We start from the raw sequence: 21,119 nt of genomic DNA on the forward strand, positions 1-21,119 counted from the left end.
CGTAGAATACTTCTTTTTTTTTAAATCAAAAGTGCTTGAAACAAAATATTTCAGAAGCATAAAAACATGTAATCCTAGTATTTCTATTTTTTGTCACTTCCAGTTTGATCTCTGAAACCGATTTTATTTTTGCAAATAAACCATTCACCAAAAAAATTCTGCTGAATTCTTGTATGGATGCAGGTTTGCCTATGAGGGAGCCAAGATGAGAGAGAGACTAAAGCATGGAGGGGCTGAAGCATAACAAATTTTATGTCTGCTTCAGAAACAGTGAAAGCACTAGAGCTGGGTATGTATTTGGAACAGCTGAGTTTATTCTTCCTTGTATTTTCTCAAATGTGCCTGGGAATGGTGCAATTATGGCAAGATAAAGCCACTTCTGCTTTCAAAAAGAATGTCTGTAAGGAAGACAGTCTGCTGGAGCTATATGCTTTTCTTTCTGACAAAGGTTTGGCAGACCAAATAGTATCCATTGCTTTGTATTCTATCTATTGATAAGTATAGGTGGAATTTCTTGTTTATCTTTTTTATTGCTATTGGGCACTTATCTAATGGTTTCAATGACTTTTCTCCCAATAAACCTTTAATACCTTTTATGATGATGTGATTGTTGATTGTACTATTTAACTCACATTCCCTACCGTAGTTCCTTGCTTTCACATTGAATTAGTTTACAATTGTTTACTCTGGCCTGATTTTGACATCTGCTGGATCAATCACCTGAATGATCAAAATCTTTCTGAAGCTCAGGACATTGTTTTCTTTGTTTACTTTTCTCCATACTTAGAAGACTTGAAGAATTTATAACCATTTACTGGATTTCTAAACTTAATTCATAATTTATTTAGTAGCTTTTTAAAGTAAAGTTTTTAATAATGACACTAGAGATAAGTAATGTTACAACTTGTTTTGGTTTGATGGCTTAGTTTCAGGCTTTATAAATTCCATTAGAAATGGAATAAAATTCTTCCAATAGAAGAAATTATGGCATATATGGAGAGGAAGGATAGACGAAGGTGAAGGTTGGTGCTCCGACACAAAATCCTGAATGGGTGGTGTGCTGGAGTGGCTAGGGAAGGAGACTGGAGCAAGGGTGGGGAATTTCAAGATGTAAAATCGGAAACTGCTGGGGTTAAGGAACTAACTGGGCTAAGAATTGGATGCTGTGGGCTTTGTTATGTTATCAAAAGTATGTCCCATTCCAGAGCTTGAGCATTGGATCCAAGATCACTGAATTTAAAAGGCTATTGTTAGCGAAGAATAAAGTGTGAATTTGTAGTCCCTGCCTGTAGAAGATGGAAAACTACTGCTGCCATCAGTCACTGTGACCTGACGTAATAAAAGTCTGTACAGAGGTCCAAAGGTCCTGATGCTGCTGGGAACTATTTGAGTTTCTGTGTGATGCTGCAAATTTCTGCTTTTCCAACTTTTTCTTAACCATGAAAATGTTCATATATGTGCACATGGAACTGAACTCAGAAGCTAGATTATGCCAGAATTTGGGCTGTCCAGGTAGCTGAATCCACTTCCATCCTGGGGGTATAGTCAGACATTGTTACATTTTGAGTTTGTTATCGGTTAGATTTTGCCCTAAGCAGCCAACAAAGCTCATCCAGAAATCAAAGCGAGCTGAGAGTAGTAGAAAGGGAAGAGTGTGTGTGTGTGCGCGCACACACCCATCTTACTCGCTCACAACAATGCTGGAAGCTGCACAATGAATCACGCGCTGGATACGGGAGTAGATAAGCGTGGGATGTTGAGTGGGAGAGAGGTATTCTCCCCTTTGCGCGCAGTGTTTTTGTTCCGTGTTGGGCAAATGACTTAAAAGTCAATGCTGTTTGCTAAACGCGACGTGGTCTGAATTTGGACTTTTCCTCGCTCCTGGACCTCGCTCTGCGCACCCCCGTGAGCCCCGGCCGCCGTGCCCTCGCTCTCCTCGGGCGCGGGCTCTGCCGCAGGGTGCGATGCGGCGGGACCGCCGCTGCTCCCTCCCCGAGTCTCTCCGATTTGGGCGGGGCGGTGGCGGGGGGGGAGGGCGGGGCACGCGCGGGGCCACGCCCCCGCATGGCGCGGCCGGCCAACGGCGAGGCGCGGGCGTGAGGGGGGGGCGGGGCCGGGAGCGGCGGCTCAGCCCGGGGGCGGCTGCTGCGGCGGCGGCGGCGAGGGCCGCGCTGTGGGGAGGGCGCTCCATGGGAAGCGGGGCGCGAGTGCGCAGGGCCCGCGGCGGCCCGGCTGCTGCCCGTGCTTGGCCGCCGCTCTCCGGTAAGGGGCCGCCGCCGGGGTAGGGGGGACGCGCCGCGGTGGGAAGGGGGACGGAGGAGGGGTGGGGAGGGGTCGCCGTCGCCGGGAGGAGCCGCGAGTGAGCGCGGCGGCGAGTGACTGAGGGAGCAGGGGTGGCTGTAGGGGCCCGGCGCCCCTCTGCCGCTCTCGCCGCGTTCCCGGTGCGGGTGCCGCCCCTCCGAGCCCACCTCCTCGCCCGGCGGCTCCCCGGAGCGATACCGTGCGGGGGCCGAGGGCCCGCCTCTGCCCTGCCCCGCACCTCACGCGGTCTCCCGGCGGCTTCTCCCCGCTACCTGCCGCGCTGCCGCTTCCCCCGCGGCCAGGCGGCTGCGGGGAAATCCCTGGCCGCGGAGGACGCGCGGTCTGGCGGGGGCGGGGCGGGACGGGCCGCCGACCCCCTCCCGGGGCACGGGGGCGGCCCTGCGCGCGCCCGGGGGGCTGGCGGCGGCCGAGCGACGTGGCCCCTCTGGGAGCGTCTTCTCTCTTTTTTTCCGTTTTCTTTTTTTTTTTTTTTCTTTCTTTCTTTCTTTTTCTACTCCTTACTGGGAAAATTGTGCTGGGAGAGCAAATTTCTGAAATATCTGGCGCTTTGGTTTTTTTTTTTTTTTTTTTTTTTTTACTTTTTCCGTTGGGACTGGCAATGGCTCGCTCTTAACCAGAGGAATCTGGAGGCGTTTATAGAAAAGCTGGTGGACGCTTTTCGTTTTCAAAGCCCGAGTCTCCTGAAGAAATATGAAACACTTCTCAATAATGAAAGGCATGTGTTTTGTGAGGGAAACTTTTCCCCATCTGCGTTGTAATGCAGGAGGAGCAGACGTTAAGGGCTAATATTTACGAGGAAAAGGTGACTGTTGTACTGAACTGTTCCGTTTTGGTTCTGCTGCTACTTTACAGCGAAAATGTCAAGTTTTTCCCATTCAGAAACACATTGTCATCTCTTTTATAATTTTCAAAGTGGTGGTATTATTGTACTACTCGTTGTTTGTCTGGGAAAAAAAAAAAAAGGCAACATATCTCTAAAATAACAGTTTCAAAACCTGGACTTGCTACAGGAACAGGTCTAACACATCATGCTACTTAAAGTTGACTCTGAAGCTGGCCAGACTTAAAAGAGGCATGTCTTTTAAATAATATGAAAATCTCTGTCTCGATATAAATAGATATCACACTTCTTTAAAAGGGAGAAGGTTATGTGGCTTTTTTTTCCGTAATTGTAAGGTGGAATCGCAAAGTAGCTTTGTAGCCATGAGAATTATGTGTGGGAACAGAAGAAACTTGCTTAAACATCATGTTTAATGTAAACCTCACTTCAATCTACTTGAGGTGTTTGGAATTGCTTAATTATCTGCAATACTTGTATAATCTCATGTGTGCTCTTATAGCTACCAACTTTAAGCAGTAAACAGAAATTAGAGCAGTTAATTTGTGTTAAATTCTGAAGTTTTCTTCCCCCTCCCCCCAAGAGCACGCTCCCTGGCAGGCCTGCCAGATTAATTACAAAACCAACTGCTTTGACCACATTTCCTCTGATATTTTTACATTGTAAAGAGAAATAAAGCAGAAATAATGGAAAAATAATTGAAGTGCATTAGAATAACGCCTGTTGAAATACATAGTGGGAATGTTTAAACTGTTAAAGGTGCTACTTCTTCAGTGGCTCTAACCAAGTATAAACATATGCAGGATAACCCATTTCAACCTGCATTTTTAGATCATAATAACTTTTACTGCAGATATGTCTGCAACCCTTGTTAACTTTTTAGCTGTCACGTTCCAATTTGGTGTTTTTTTCCCTGAAGTGTTTACTATATAGCGTAAACATTGAGAATTTCTCCTGGTCTTGAGAGAATAACAGCAGGCATTGTGTGAGCTGCTGGAACCATACCTGATTCCGCCACCTGGAGTTTGCTGCTTTGAAATGAATCACTTAACCTGACATGGGGAAATTTGCAGTAGCATTCTGTTTTTCCTAAAGGAAAGGAATGCAGGTAGTTAGTTATACTAACATAATCTCCCCCAAATTTGAGCATTTTTATAGTGGAGCTTTTAAGGTGTACTAAAGCAGTGAGCAACACCCTTCAAGATAACTGCACTGAGATTTGCAGATAAACTTTGATGCTAAAATATTTGAAATCACTTTTCTAGGTCTTTCCTTCTGATTGCTTTTCATATTAAAAGATAGCAGGCTGAAAAACCCACTTCTTTCAGGATGTTTTCCTTTCTGAGGCGGACTATGATAGGCCACAGTTTCTTGCTTGGCACAATCTACACAAAGAGAATTCATCCTATCAGATCAAGGCTGCCTATTATCTTAAGAAACAGGATGCTGAATACAGCTTGGTGGTTGATGCAAGAGGGGGGGATGTTGCTCATGGTCTGTATCCCATCAAGTGTTTTTGCAGTTGTGTTCAGTTGTAGTAACACTTCATGGTAAAGAACTTGATTCTTAAGGTTTCCAGAATAAATATTCAGGGAAGAAATTTTTCTCACAAAATAAAATGGATCAGAATTAGCTTCCGAAATAATTTCTGCATACCATTGATTTTTATGCAATGTTGTATCTGCTGTACAAATTAAAATAACTTCAAACACTCAAAACCATTTATAATAATTCAGTTAAACATTGTAAGTAAAGGAGTATCATCTTGAAAGTTTTAGGTCTTGTCAGTACAAAAATATTACTTCACATATATTTCTATATTAATCAGCATTTTTCCTTCTCCACCTCCTTTCCACCTCAATTTTTAAGGATTTCATCTTTGGCTTGTCAGATGGACACTAAGCAACACTGAGTGTTAACTGCGAGAGCTCCATAAGCACAGTGGCTGCTGGGATGTTGCGACAGAACGGTGGAAGTAACAAGCGTGGTTTGGGATTAGCCCGACTGTCTACCTCCAACTTCTTCACCATCTCTAATTCAGGAAATTGGGGAATGGGGCGCAGCACCAAGAGCAGCTCTCTGAGCAGCATTAGCTCCAACTCTGACTGCTATGATAATCCTGTTGTGGATCCAGAATACATCATGCAACTGGTGAATGATGTCAGAAAATTTGCAGATGTGCTACTGTATTTGAAGGAAGCTATTCTTTCAGAAGGTTTGTCAGTTGTTCTTAATTCTTAGATTTTTTTGAAATGCTCACAACTCCATTCATATGTTTTTAACTGGTCTTTACTGTGGTTATTCTCCCTTGTTCTTTAACTTCCCCGTTTACCTTCCCTTCCTCCCCCATCCCCTCCCCCAGCATGATGATTATGGGAAATGGTGGTTGTTAGTTTAGGTTCTGTATTTCCTCACCAGAACCCGGTGCAATCTGTTTCATAATCATAACAAGGGAAAATAGTTTTTTAGCAGGCTGTCCAGGCTGATGCTAAAAGTTAGTGAGACCATCAACTGATCAGTTTTTAACCACCTGAATGTGTTTTGTAATTCCAAATAATTCTGTTAATATTTTGCTGATGTATCAGTTTTCTAGGCTGTTTTGGGTTGGGTTTGGAAGTCTCATATAGTAGTTTGAGTTTTAAAGTAGAATGTAACTCTTTGCACTTTCTTTCTCTACATGGTAAGTATTTACCATCTTCTGCCAGCAGGTGGAAACTTTAAATTTTCTTGCTTATGAGGTGTGTGCATTATTGTGTTCTCCCATTCCTTTAGGGAAGTATTAGTCCTTTTTTGATCATCAGCAGGAAAGCTTTTATCTAACTTCTACAGAAATGTTATCATGTTAATAGCTGAAATGACATCCAGAGCGGTTTTGTATAAGATGTCCTGAGCATTTGCAGTCAACTGTGTTTCAAGTGAGTTTGCACACAGCTGAAATAGGTCTGTCAAAAGGTGTGAACAGATCTTAACAGAGCAGTAATTTAAGTCTAGGGATCAGTTTGTGTCCACAGTTTTTTTGCTGAGCACACAGGATGAGTGGTGTTATTTGTGAGATTGGGTGTCTGGTGCCTACTGGCACTGAAATGGGCATCCTGTAGGAAAGGACTATCAAAATATTGAAATGTTCCAGTTGCTAAGCAGCAATTGTTAGTTTAATGTTTGGTTCAAAATTTTGGACTCAGAAGATCCAAAAATCTTACATGGAATACAGGACTTGTCCTCTTGTTTTATACTACATTGTGGAATTAATTTGTGAAACCGTGTTGTCCATTTAAAGAATTGTTAATTTATAAAGGAAAGTTCTTTATTTTCAGTAGTTGAGTGTTCTTTTTGACCTGTATCCCCAAAATATCATAATATAGTGAGCTCTGTAATATTGGGCTTGCTTACTGCTGGCTGGAGACAACCTCTTGAAAGCTGCATAGTTTGGATTGCATTTTTCCATCTTTATCTTTGGAAATGTTTATAGCTGTCTGTCCAAACGTTAACAAAAACTTACTAAGGTGACTGAACAGACTTCTTATACATAAAATTCTGGCTCATCATGTATGCAGCTTAACACTGTCCTGAAATTAATTACATGAATTATTCCAAGGTGGAATCAATTGCAGGGATAGGAAATTAATTTATTCCTTTTTGGACACCATTAATCTATTGACCTGATGTAGATTTAGTTGAATCGTAAAACTTTGTGCTGAAGTTTATGACATAAGAACTAAAAATAATTTCTGCTACTAGCTACAGGAAAAAAAAATTATTTTGGTGTGCGTATGCTACATGCATCTTCAAGCAGTTCAGAAGTGGCAAATGTAAGTGGTCCAACAGGGTTGCATCAGTGAGCTCTTGTATTTGCCTGGTAAGCGATCCTAGAGTGTGCTGTAGGTCTTTCAGCCTCTAGCCACTATTTCCTCAGTCAGCTTCTACATCTACTCTTAGTCATAGTATTGCCACTTTGGCAGATGTGTCTAAAAACTTCCTGTGCGCAGTAACTTAACCCTTGACCATGTGGCTCCCTGTTTGGCAGGGCCAGCCGTTCCACTGCTGGGGCCTGCATCGGTGGGCAGGCTCGTTCCAGCGGGTGCATGCCCTGATGTCCTACCAACAGATGGTTGTATTCCCTGCTTGTGTTATCTGAGCTGCCTTGGAAGAGCCTAGCAATTATTTACCCATGGTTCACTTAACATTTTTCTGATGTAGTGATACTGTCTTGGATGAAAACTGCCTTTGGATTATAGACTGCTACTGTGTTTTGTACGGTACCAATATATAGCATGAAGAATAAACTGAGATCTCTTTTAAGGGGAGGGTGTTATATAACTGAAATTTTCTGTAGATTTCTCTTTGCATTAGTTATGCTAATATAACTTAATTTCTTACAGTAGTCTCATTGTCATAATGCTGAATGAATTTTGTATATTACTTTTCAACAAAGGTAAACCCAGTGTTGTAACTTACTTGGATTCTTTTCAGACTCTCACCCAACAATGTTTGTTGTATAAACTGAAAGCTAAGAAACTTGGAATTTCCTTGCTGGCACCAAGTAGCAAACTTGTTTCTTAATGATACTTCACATAAAAAAACAAAACACCTCCACCACCTCCCCAAAAAAACCACCCCAAACCCACAAACAAAAATGTTTCTGAATATAACTATAGAGTTGAAAACTTTATCAACTGTTTGGACATGAGGGAGCTGCAGTTGCCTCTTGTGCTGAGTGAAGTACCATACGTTCAATACACTTCAGTTCTTGCTGTCTTTTTTAAATTCCTTTTTGAATTGTACTCACTGGATTTAATGATCTGTTATTAGCAATCCATCTTGAGGCATAGCATCAAGATACTTTCCCAATGTCTTCATTAAAGAAGAGGTCTGGGCATTTTTTTTTAATTGAGGTCCATGAATCCAGCACTGTTTCACAATAATTTTTTTATTTAATTCTACTTGATGACAGGCTGAACCTGTAGTAGTTGAACTGCACAAATGGTTAGTACATCAGTCTCTTGGTCCAGTCTTCAGTTAAATCTCCAGATGAGCAAGATTGTGTCATATATTAGCAAGGATAGTTATACTGTCATCATGTCTTTGTGTTTGAACTGAAAGGTAGTCTTCAATTGTAGCATTTGTACTTTATGAGGTCAGAGATAATTGAAATACATTGAGGAGACTCAAAATAAACCAGTCTTCTTTCCTTTCTGATAAGAAAATGAAAACATTTCTGAAGAAATGGCTGCCTGGAAGGCCAAACTTGAGAGTATATGCTGAATTAATGCCTAGCAGACTCAGATCATTACCTGCAATTTGTGCTATTCTTAAGACTCATTTGAGTTTTCATTTTCATTGATGGCATTCTGTATTCTTGATGTACTCCAGCTTTAGTTGTTCTTTCAGTTTTAATGTACATCCAAAGTACAAACTGTTAAGGCATAATGGCTTGAAAGCTGGTGAGTTTTCTTTTTGTATTTTGAGTTTCAACGCTAACTTTTCAGCTATGGGTTGAGAGTGTGAGAACCTAATTTTTGCCTTCAATTTGCACTCCCCTTTTTAAAGTGTAGGACATACAGTGAGGTACAATCTAAAGGTTGGGGCTATCTGTGATCATCAGAGGTAGTGGCACTCAAGAACAGAAGTAACTTGCCATGGTAGAAAATGTTTTAGGAACAGAGAAATTGTTTGCCTCCCATGGAGACCTGCTGAGGGCTTAACAACCTGACCGCAGTACTGAAAATAGTTAAGAACTAGAAGTGTTTGATGTATGTTTAGGGTAAATCCTGTAATTTGAAAAGGTTTATTCTTGTCCCAGAACATGATTTTAATGCGTCTGCAAGTAAATGCTGTTGAATTTTGAGGCTGGGTGACTTCTACATGCATAATATGTTCTTTTGGAGAATAGGAGATATGGGCTAACTACTATTTACTGTCCAGTCTTTTCAAAGTATAAGGATGCCTATACATCACAGACGTTGTATAGAAAACATGTAAGCCACTTTTTGGGACAGAACGTGCAGGACCTATCTCTTACAAACTTCTGTTAGTGAATTTATCAGTTCAAAATAGTATTGTTTATTGTGTAGATATGCAAAGTTGAGAATCTATTTAAGAAGAGGTATTAATGTATGAGATTCGTGACACTACAGTCTGTGCTGTTACTGCATGTAATAAATTCCACTGTTGCTTTAAGCAAATGATGCCCCTGTGTGGTCTTTGCTCAAATGAGATTCTTTTACTCAGGTTTAAAAGGACCACACAAAAGAATATTTAGGACAGAGTCTGAGTTCCTAATTAGAATATATTTCACTAAGTGTTTCGCTTTTAAAGAGTAAATAGCTTTTACTTACATCACAACAGAGATGGGGGGAAACATTCCTGTTTCCCTAGTCTGAAGATAATTAGCTGCTAGTTTTGTGACACCTGCTATTTATTTTTTTTTTTAAGGAATGTATGTTTCATACAGTAAGGTCTACCCTTGGGACTGTGGGAAATGCTGTGTTTCATTATGAATAGCTATAAGGGTAAAATTTGCATGTGGTTTAAAAGTGCAGGAATAATTAATATATAATCTTATTGACTGTACTTCAGAATATATTTTGGAATTATTGTTTGCTTTATCACAAACTTTGAAGTAATCTTCAAAGTGTGATACTGTGTGCTTCATGTGGGTAGTTCTGCATTCTTTCCATAAGCAAAAACTTTTTTCCTTAAGTTCATTCTATCTTTGACTAATGTGAATTGTAACTCATTCTAAAATGTTAATATGCTCCTTTTTCTAGATATCTTAGAAAACAGAATAGTAAGATAAAAGCTTCCATTACAGATTTCTCTTTGAGGATCAGATTTTGCTGTCTGTTTTCTTAGAGTTTAAGATTTTTTTTAAGTGAAGCAGGGTGAAAATACTGGTGAAGCTGGATGGCTTGGACAGGAATGTCTGCATCCTCTTTATAGTAGCACCAATGCTTTCAAAAGGATCAGGAATGCTACCTAACTTGAAACCTGTCAGGTCCTTATTTTTGAAGGATAAGATACTCAGCCCAGTCGGCCAATTTTAAAGGTGTGTCAAGTTAAATAGTTTCCTCAAAATAAGGAACTTGTAATCTCTAGTGAATTCAAAACCTTGTTTTAGCACCGTCGAGATTGGTATTAATCACATGCTACACTAAAAGCCAGAAGCTGTCTACCAAATGTAGTGCCTGAGGGTCAAAGATGAATGATTTCTCTTCAGCCCTTCCAGGCTTGATAATGTGTGCTTGCTTGGTACCATCCATATTTTTAGTACGATTAAGGCACTGTAGTATTTTTAGGATTTGATTTTTATTTATTTTCTTACAGTGTAAAACGTTAATATCCTTTTTCTGAAGCAGTAGTTTTGAAAGTCAGTTTGTCATGTTTGCTAGGGAAATCTGAAGTTCATTAGCAATTCCAGTGAAGATTACAGATTGAAATTATGATAATTTATAATACTAGGTGTAATTTTGCTGTTTGTTCTTTATTCCAATTTTGATGTTTCTCAATGAAAGGTGCTGTCTTTGATACACCTTTAACTGGATGTATTTACCTGTCTAATGACATCTCATAGTATGAATGCTTGGTAGGTGGGCAAACTGCTCTAAACAAGAATCTGATAAAGTGTTTACCTTTCATAAACAGTCTCTAGAAGGAATGTTCAGGGTTATGGGGGTTTTTTGTTTGTTTGTTTTGAGGGAAGTTGGACTGATTTCTTTAACTTTTGTGGAAGATGGTGCTGGTTTTCTGTTTGATACAATTTTGTGTCTAAAAAAAAGAAAACCCAAACCCCCCCCCAAAAAAAAACAAACCAAAAAAATCTTTATGGGAGAAGGGAAGGTAAAATGCTGTCAGGGCAGCTGACTTTCGTGGACTGTGAGAACATAGATATTATCAAATGAGTAAACAATCTGCTTGTGAATTGATTAAATGACCTTCAAGAATCCTTGAGAAGAGGCAGAAGAATTAATGTAAAGTGTAGCACATTGTTTTTCTTCTTCTATGTAGCACAAAAAAAAAAGGGAAAAACAAAGTGTCTAGTAGACAATAAATCCCATTACAGGAACCACAACATTTGAGGATGTTGACAAATAGTCTGAAGTAGAATTTTAATGTTAATCATTTCCAGGATCTACTGAGGTGTTTTATACTTGTAGTATCTGAAGAATATATTCTGTAACTCATTATTAAAATATGACCTTTTTCGTACTTTCGTAGTTCTACTCAGACTTTGTCCACAAGGAGCTCGCTGCATGTTTTAAATGTGTTAGCCTGTAATAATAGCCATCCTCATGCTGAAGCAAATAAGATTTTAAGAGGTGAATTCTGACAATTTGTATTTGCTGCTTTGACTGTTATTGTCCCCACAGCAGAGTTGGCAGAAGTGACCTTGAGAGCCACAGTAGCAGGGAAGCCAGGACTATTCCAGACTGGGGCAGGTGTAACACAGCTGGAAGGAGTAACTTCTGAAGGTGCTCCTGCAGAAATTACAGGTTTTTCTTCCCCACAAACAGCTGTATTAATGGTACAGTTCTGTAACTGTTGAAAATCTACAAAATGGTTCAAAAATTGTTGGTTTCTTATATAAAGCTTGTTATGTTTAGGGCTGTGTTTTAAACCATGCTAATAGTGTACTTCCACAGCAGCTTAAGGAAGAAACTCAAGTGTGAGCTGCTATGATCTCACCACTTCTGGCACTGGTAGTAGTTCTCTAGTGACTGCATAGCAAACCAGTTCTGGGGCAGCTCTGCCTGAAAACTAGTCCTAGGAAGAAAGAAACTAGTTTTCAGCCAGATCAGTTCCATGAGCTGATTGTAAGGCTGTACTGAGTACCAGAAGGTGGCTGGCAAAGGAACAAGTGGCCAGAGGTTAAGATGGAACAAGGCTCTGAGGGTCCAGGCAGAGTTGGCGTGGCACTCCATCCTGGTATTACAGCATACACTGCTAAATCTGTACCAGCTCTTTTGTCTCCTCTATTGAATGCTAAGTCTGACAGGGGTGTATGAAAGGGGGGTGGGAGTTGGCGGCAAGGGGGAGGAAGGAGGAAAGAAAGCAGAAAATGCCCTTTGTAGATGGCAAACTAATCAGCCTTCTTACCTCTGAGCTTTTGGCATATTTGAATTTGACAGTCATCTTTTCAACTTGCCTTCCTAAAACCGGCTTCTTATATGCAAGGATGTATGTACTTCCAGTCTTTCTGAAATTCCTTAGTACACCCTTTTGCATATCTCCAAATAGTAGTCACTTCTAAATATTAGTTCTGTCAATCTGAAATTGAAACTGTTCTTTGACAAATGTGAAATAGTTTTTCAGACTGAGAGATATAAAGGATGTAAACAGCGATAAGAACAAGGTAAATACTTCCTTAAACTTTTTTAACACATAAAATTACTGCTAAGAACCCAAAGCCAATAGTGAGAGAGAACTTTCCACCTCTCTCTCCATTTTACTCCAGATCATTCCACAGCCCGTTTTGCCCAAGCTTCTTTTTGTCTACAAGTCTGCCATCTAGAAGGCTTTTGTTAAGGAGTCGTGGACTTTCAGACGCTGTGACCAGAGCCAAAGGAGCTGGCTATTTTCTTTTGCTTTGCAGATTTGCAATATTAGAATACTGCTTAATTAATCTGCACTCACGGAACAATTCTGCTGTTTCCAGTACTCTTAACAAGTGGAGGAAAAACACCAGCCTCCTCTTGAAATTCAGTTCAAGCAAAACTCTGTTCTTCACAGTCAAAGTGTAAGCTGTCTGTTAAATGCAGGTTGCTAATGTTGGATAGTAAATACTGTTTCTTCGGTTTCAGGGAAGATTGAAGTTAAATAATAACTTAGTGGACGGGCAGATAAGTTTGTGGCTGATAGTACTACCCCTCCCCCAGTTGCATACTCCGCATTCCTTCAGAACAAATGTTCACTTGTTGCTATAGTGTCTAAGATCAGCAGTCAGGACGGGTGGCTGTGTGTCTTGAAGGCCTGTAAGTGTTTAAAATGTAAAACCAACCCCTATGTGCAGTCCGGATATTTTTGTTGACTTAAATAATTAGCATATTGCTCTTCAGGAAAACTCTGACCTATTTAGAAGAGAGCACGAGCGTTTTCCATTTTTATGTTGCTTTTGAAGTGCAAAAAATGTAATACAAGGCAAAACTCCATTCTTTCTCTTTTTTGCATTTCTGATGTACAAAAGAATCTCAAAACACTTAAAGAGCCTTAGCTAGTTTGTTAATTAGAATTACCGTCCCTTTCCATCACAGCAACTAATGAAACTGAAATTACAAGATTAGCAAAATGAAAGGTGAGTAGTGAGGAAGAGAATTAATAGTCTGATTTTCTTTTTTGAATGTAAATGTAAAGTTAGGACGTTCAACAACAAATTTTTCTAATATAGTTTGCAGCTGAAGAAACAAGGGAAGACTTGGACACAGAAACTTGGATCTCTCAAATAACTCTGCCCCAACATCTGAAAGATAAGGTTTGATCCATATCCAGTGTATGAAGTCTTGTGTTCTTAACAGCAATTCCTGTGTACACGGAGCTTTTGTGTTTAAAAACAAAATAAAAAACCCTTGCCCTAAGTTATTTTCCTACTCTTGGTAAAATGTATTATAGTGTATCCATAAAAATATTTCATTTTCTCATTTCATTGCTGCATCAATTTATCAAAGTTACAACATAAAACAAGAACATCAGTACAAGTAATTTTTGTATGCCTACCAGGGTGGAGTTAGGGGTTGTGACTGTAATCTTAATGATCTTGACTTCAGTGAAGATTTCATAGACTAAATCATTACTTTTCCACCAGTTTCATTGGGAATGTTTATTCTTGCTACTTACATAGCTAGATCACAGAACTGAAGCTGACTTGTTTCTTAATTCCAAGAAAGTGTTCATTTAATCTGACAGTTGCAGTGGTTTGGTTGTGTTAGATCTAATGTCTAATTAATGGATTGGTATTAGAACTGCATGGCAGGGTAGGAGTTTTGATATAGAGCCTGGACCTTGATCTTCATAGGTAGCTGTTTCCCTTTTTTAAGGAAAGTAGGGATTTTATGGGGGGTCATTGCTTTATCTCTCTAAAATGCCCCTTTTTATAGAAGATTGAGGTGACTCATGCAAGGCTGTAGAAAATAGTTATGCTTGGGTTAAACTTTCATATGAATGACATTTGTTACAGAACCGTGTAACTGAAAAACACAGGACTTGAGGAATTTTTTTGTAGACGTGATTTAGCAGAACAAAGGATTTTTCCTTTTTACCGTTTTTTTTCCTTGTTTACTGTTTGAAGGTACTTTCTTGGGCTAATTTTTTAAAATATGTATGAATTCTTATTTGCCAATTTTGATTATCTTTATTTTGGAGAATTGGTCAATTTAAGGTGAAACTTGACTTACCAAACTCTGCCTCTTCAGAGTTGTGTTCTGTGTCATGACTAAACCACCTCAGATATTTGAGCAAATCCAGTTGCTGCTTAAATGTGAAGTAACAATGAAAGCCCGATTATTGTTGTTTACATTTCAAATGGCAATGAAAATGTATCTAATGCAGGGAGCAATTAAAAGCTTTTAAAGGAACTTACAAGACTTATTTCTGGGGCTAGGGCACTCAGTTGCATAGTCCTTTTCCTTGTGAAGCAGCAATTAAAATGCTCTGGTTTCCTTGGTCTAGAATGATGATCAGAGAATGAATGCTGGGACTTTGGTCTCACTTTCTTGCATGTCTGTATGTGAAATAACATACGCACTCTTATTTTTTAATGTAATGGGTATTGGAGAATGTATGGGAGAAATAAGGAAGCTTAAGGTTCAAATTCTGATGACTTAATCAGTTCCAAAGAGCTATTGTAATAACACAGCATGTTGCCCTTTTTCAAATGTCTTGGTTCTCTGTGCTGTATTTAACTTGGGTTCAGGGCTTTCAGGTGGGTGTTGCAGCAGTTCATTACATTTCTGAAAGTTCTGTTAGTACTACTTATCTATGAGACATAGAACAACCATGGTATTACGTATGTTGCTATGCATACTGTGAATTCTAAAGGAAAAGAAACACTTATTTTGGAAAAAATAAAGTGTTTCTTCTAACTCATGTAATGTATTAATCCTTTTCTAGTTTTAGGAATCTGGAAGATGTGGAGAGCCTGGTGAAGAAGTTTCAGCTATGATGCATTGAAAATAATGTCTTTGATCAAGATGAATTGCAGGATTATAGATCAATGATTTGCAGGAAGTATTATTTGTACAGTGGAGTTAAAGCACAAGTGTGTCCTTTCTCTCACCCCATGCCTTTTCAGAAAGAGGTTTTGACATCTTTAGGATTTTGGGCCAAATTTCAGTTTTGTAGCACAGGATTTCCAAAGGGTGCTCTTCTCTGAGCATTTTATTGAAATTTTTTCAGTTCATGCAGGTGTGATCAGTTTAGGGCTCTGTGAACAAATTTAACACCTCAGTTGATGTTCTACTTGTGGGCTATACCATACTCTTAGCTCTATTTGTAAGATCAGTTGTTGCTGAAATGGTTATGGGCAGGGAAACCCTGCCTGAAGCATTAGCTTAAAGACTGCTCGGTCTTCACAAATTCCTATTGCTATTTGAGTGCTGATAGTGATATGAATAGATTATTTAGTAGGATGTTTATGTTATTTTGTGTGTTTTATTTGGTGTGGTTTTTTTTTTTTTTTTTAATGGGGATTATTTTTTTCCATTCATTTATCCTATGTAGGCTATATAAGGTCCTTTGTTCTAGATGCTACAACTACGGACCTAAAAAGTCTGCCCAGAAGTTCTTAAATGCTGACAACAAGTGGGAAAAAATGTTTACTGGAATCACTAAACTGGAGGGTGCAGTGAAACAAAATGGTACTTGCCAACAAAATGGCCTGTGGTCTCAGTGTGCAAGTAGGTTAACTACTGCCAGCAGAAGAGCAGTTGGAGGCACCTTTTTGGATGGATAGTCCTACATGTTTTGTGCTTCATTTGGTAAGGTGCAAATTGTTTACCTGAAAGCTTTGTAGCATACATGAATTGTGATAGTTGAGTGAAGACGGTTTGTGAAGGCCCTTCAAAAGTGATCATGATAAGCAGTTCATGTCAGTGGTGAAGAAGGGGAAATTAACAGTAGGATTAAAACTGCAGAGTGGTCAAATCAGCTGTTCCCTGGTATTCATGCTTAAGCCTTTGTGTTAAGAACAAGCAAACAAATTCAGCAAGGAATGGAGAACTCTTTCTAATTGTAGCTGGTTTTGGCTGATGACTAGACATGAGATTTTAGAGAGGTGGCTAAGAACTTAGTTTGGAAAGAAAACAATAGGCCTGGAGTGTATAAATACATTGGATTCCTAATAATGAGAGAAGCTTGTTGTACAACATCAAATTCTGCATACCATTGGATGAAAAATTAAATGCATGGGGCTACTACTCAAATATGTAGTTGACCAAGTTCTGCCTGTTTCTATATAATTTTAAAATTCTGTAGCTTTTACTACTACTTTTAGCATTGACTAGCTAGAATGACAACTTCGGTAATACATGGGGGAAACAGCTGTGCAAATCCAGAACCATAAAGCAAGCAGATTCTGCGGTTTGTCTTTTTCACCTTTCTATTGCAAGGTATTTGTGAAGAAATACTATTCAATTAAAAATGTGTGGTGAGCTGTGCAGTGGGTTATGGCTGTCTTTTGGTGTGTGCAGGTACCAGTGTGACATCAGTTACTGCTGTGGCATCAGTGTTGTAGTGTTTTCTCTTCATACAAAATCATCAGAGAAGTTTTGATGTGAAATATCTGATATGAGAATGTTATATTGTAGAGGGGATTGTCCCTGAATGTAGGAAGTGGGAAGATTTTAAAAGTATTTCCTCTTGAGCATTCAAATGTCTCATTTCTTTTTGTCACCTGTGCAAGTTATGTAGTCAGACTTTACTCTCTTGGGTGGTTATTTCAGCAGGAGTTCAGTGCTGGAACTTGAAATAATTAATCCTTTACGTTCACCAGTTTTCTAAACAACTAATGGTACTGGCTGCTACTTCAGTGATTTGAATCCCACTTAAAATCTAAGTAGATTTTGCATAAGTTTTTTTCTTTTAATCAACAAAACAGAAATGGAATACTGTCACATCCTGTAGCACACCATAATTGTGTTTAAAAGATCCTTTAAAAGAAGTGCACAAAGTAATGCACCTCTTGTTTAACACCATATAATCTCGTAATCCTGGTTTTGTGTGTTTGTTTGAAAACTAGGTGGGCTGGCAGCAATAAAAGAGCTTCTTCACTCAATCGGTGACTTAGGCCAGAAGTGGAAGGAGCAGCCATGTAGAACAAATATTATTTTAGACTGAAGTAAAAGGAGTTAAAGGTTAAGTATTTTTTTTTTTTTACAACCTCTTGATTTGGGTTAGCAAAGGTTAAATTTATTTTCTTTTGAATGAATAAACCAACACTTTCATACTATTTCTTCTGTGTACCAGTTTGATATGCTATGATCAATTTTCTGGGGATAGTCTTTCCTTTTCCAGCATGTTCTTTTTTCAGAAATTTGTGTTGTGGAAGTTGAGTGAGTATTTCTTCATAAATTTTCAGAACTTGAAGCAATATGCAAGGAACTTAGCTGCTTAAAGTGTAGAAGTTTTCTCATTTTATTTTAATGGTGTCTTCCACTTGACAATCCAGGGACTACTTTACTAAATTTTTGTGAAATGCCCTTGAATAAGAAATACATAGCATACTACTAAAAGTATATTTACTAGTCCTGATGGACATGACATTCTGGTGAAATGTGACTCATCAGTCTTGTTGTAAATGTATTCATAATAAAGAATGTAATCTACATCCACTTGACAATTTACAGTTCTAATGTCAGATGTGTTCTGAAAGTGCTGAAGCATCATCCTCACCTAATTTTATTCTTAAACTCCTGGAAGACTCAGGGAAATTATATGAACAGTGGCTAAAGTGGCCACGTATTGTGTTCACTCATTTGTCAGAAACAGGTAAATAAGGAAACTCCAGTAATTTTCATTACTTGTTTCTGGTCTTTAAATTTTGTGTTAATAAAAGATTAATGTATTCTAAAGATTAAACTGCATGGCTGAACACATCTAGGTTAGTTGACTGGAATCTTAAGGCTAGTAGAATACAAAATTGAAGGAATGTAGCGTACAGCATATTGAAATAGATTAATGAAAAGCTGCATTGTGGTAGTTTTTTTCTGAAAGGCTTCCCCATATACAGAAATGGGGAATTCATCTATGAATTTAAATGTGAAATGAATGTGAAGTAACAACTATTTTGCTGATGTCAGTTGGCAAACCAACATAATGAAAATATTTAACTGCTACCAGTGTAGTCAGTTGGCAAACCAACATAATGAAAATATCTAACTGCTTTCAGTGTAAGCAGAATTATAAGATTTTGATTATTCTGATGTATTTTGTATGTACACCTTCTATTTTCTTTATTTTTTGAAAGGATTTTTTTAAGACACCCTGATATTTAAAACTTCAATTTCTGAAAATTATTCTAGTCTTGGTTTGCTCCATTTACATGGGCCAGAAGGACTTCTTACATAACCTTTGACTTTTCAGAAGTATGCAACTGGTCCATAATTAAAAAGGGGTCGGAATGTCAACCCAGTTTAAACCAAAACAAAATCCAAATAAACAACAACAACAACAAAAAAACCCCAACACAAACAAACAAAACCCACCACAGTTTAAGGTCACATCACAGGTTGGTCAGCATGGTTAACGGTTGAATCTCAATGGATAGACTGATATATTTTGGCCAATCTCTGATAGGAAATGACAGATCTGAAACAGCTGTTTGGATGTTTGTGGTATACAACAAAATCTCATCACGGTGGAAATCTGATCTGGAAGGCTGGACTAATGGGGGATAGTTTTGTGTTTTATCCAAGAGCAATTTTTCTGCAAAAGTTGCAAGCCTGCACTTGCACCCTCTTTATTTCATAAAGTCAAGAGAGAACTTCCACCCTTAAAAATATGAAAAAACTATAAATACCAGGTGCTTTTTAATTTTAACATAAATTTGTACAACCTAATTTTAAGATCAAATTTAGTAGTTTAGCAGTAAATAGGCAACTGACTTGCCAAAGGTTAAATAATTTCTTGTATTACCAAAAACATTATCTGCATGTAATAAATGAAATCAAGCTTTGCTACTTTGCATATACTGTATTCAGTAAGCTATTTGCAGGAAATTTCCATGCGTTTGCACTGAATTGGATCTGTATATTATTATTCTCAAAAAAAAAAACTCCCAAACTTCACCTTTTATGTCAAATGCAGGGGTTTGGGTTACTGTTTTTATGACTTTCTTTTCTCATTCCTAATCAAACTTTACACGTTCTTAGATTTTCTTAATTGAAATAATTGCTTAACTTTTTTTTTTTTTTTCATAAATTGTCGCTTTTGCTGCAATATTATGTGATTAAAACACTGGTTGCAGTGAATTCTGGGGCACATGTTGCCAAAGGCTGTATGAATTTGGTGTAGTGTCTTTTAATGATGCCATGACAACAAGGGTTGCCATGATACTGATTAACAAAAAAGCTAGGACTGGCTATCTTGCTACTTTGAAAGCTTCACATATGATGTTTCTTGACATAGGGATGTGTAGGTAGCTTCTAATTCTGCATCGTAACACAGAGTTGAAATGCGACTTGACTAGTGCCTTTGGCAGCTTCCAACCTTACTAGAGATTTTACAAGGATAAATCCTTCCAGAAAATCTCTGAGTTTTTTTTTTTCAGGGAATTAAAATGTTTCATTTCTTACACCAGCATGTTTATACAGTCAAATAAAGGGAGAAATATGATCGCTAAGACTGCTGAACTGTGGCCACAAACAAATAAAGTATCTACGCCACCATTACAGGAAAAAAGTTTTGTTTATTTCATAGCTGTACAATTGACAAAAATCATAGCTAGCCCATATATTCATTGTCTTCCTAAAGCTTCCTTGAGACTAGACTAGATAGCATTGACATAGGTCAACTAGGTCGACTTTACCATGGTCAAACCAGAGTGTAAAACTTGTTTCACTGTGTGTTTGATTAGTGCTTGTGTTTTGAGTGTGATAGTGGCCTCTGTCAAATCAGACAAATACAGCAGGCTGTTAATCATGTTAGAATGAGGCTGATGTGGGGGAGGAGGGCAAAAATAAAATGGTGGGTTAATCTGGGACTCTTTCCCAAAGTGCAGATGTAGGAATTAGGTGATTTCCACACAGTTCATTGTTGTATGATTGTTTTGCCTACTCTGTGATGCTCAATGCGAAGTCTCATAGTTTGGATCAGGTTCAGAACTGAGTGCTGACAGCTTCCTAGTACACAATACAGACGTCAATGAAGGTGATAGTAATGTGATTTTAGATTAAAGTTGTTTTACTTTGGATCAGCTTCCTTCTGATGCTGACTTTGTTTTGTTTTGTTTTTTTTTTCCCTGCCCGATGTGGCATAATTACTGATACCATGTAATCCTTCTGTGTAACTTAATGGGAACAGGATATAGTTTACCTTAATGCCAAAAAAGAGGTGTTGGTAAATAAGAGTTGACAGTCTTTTAGCCAAGATATTGGTCTTGCAGATTGAAATGTTGGTTACTCGAACTTATTTCTTCTGAATCCTTCCAAGATCAAAAGAGATGAGGAGCTGACTGTTTGCATTCCATAAGGTGAAAATTTAATAAAAAGTTCTGGATCCAGATATTCAGATATTGGGAAAATTGGTTCCCAGTTTGTGTGCTTGTTCTTGCCACCACTCTGCAAGATTGTTCTGTCTAGCTTCTCCCTTTCTTCTGATGGAGATTTGGGATTTATATGGAAGATACGAAGTGTTACTTAAAACCAGAATTGAGGGTCCTATATTTCAGTGGAAGTAAAAGGGGAGCTGAAGTGCACTCTCTTCAACTGATCCCAGGAAAGCAGCAATTTACAAAGGGAGTTCTCAAAGTGGGGGC

At 38.6% G+C, this 21,119-nt stretch overlaps 1 protein-coding gene across 3 annotated transcripts in view; it reads left to right on the forward strand.

Moving 5' to 3' along the window:
• The first annotated feature begins 2,148 nt into the window (after positions 1-2,148).
• The window catches only part of ARHGAP29 (Rho GTPase activating protein 29), a 55,230-nt gene continuing 36,259 nt past the window's right edge, over positions 2,149-21,119 (forward strand). For 2 of the 3 annotated variants that reach the window (XM_042806770.1, XM_042806774.1), the window contains exons 1-2: positions 2,149-2,262; positions 5,030-5,375. In XM_042806770.1, the coding sequence (XP_042662704.1) occupies positions 5,114-5,375 (262 nt within the window). In that variant the 5' untranslated portion in view covers positions 2,149-2,262; positions 5,030-5,113. The remainder of the gene's footprint in view (positions 2,263-5,029; positions 5,376-21,119) is intronic. The other variant, XM_042806782.1, reaches the window with a different exon arrangement.

This window comes from Tyto alba, unplaced genomic scaffold, assembly GCF_018691265.1.
Source record: "Tyto alba isolate M040663 unplaced genomic scaffold, T.alba_DEE_v4.0 Super-Scaffold_1000006, whole genome shotgun sequence".
NCBI classification, from domain to species: domain Eukaryota; kingdom Metazoa; phylum Chordata; class Aves; order Strigiformes; family Tytonidae; genus Tyto; species Tyto alba.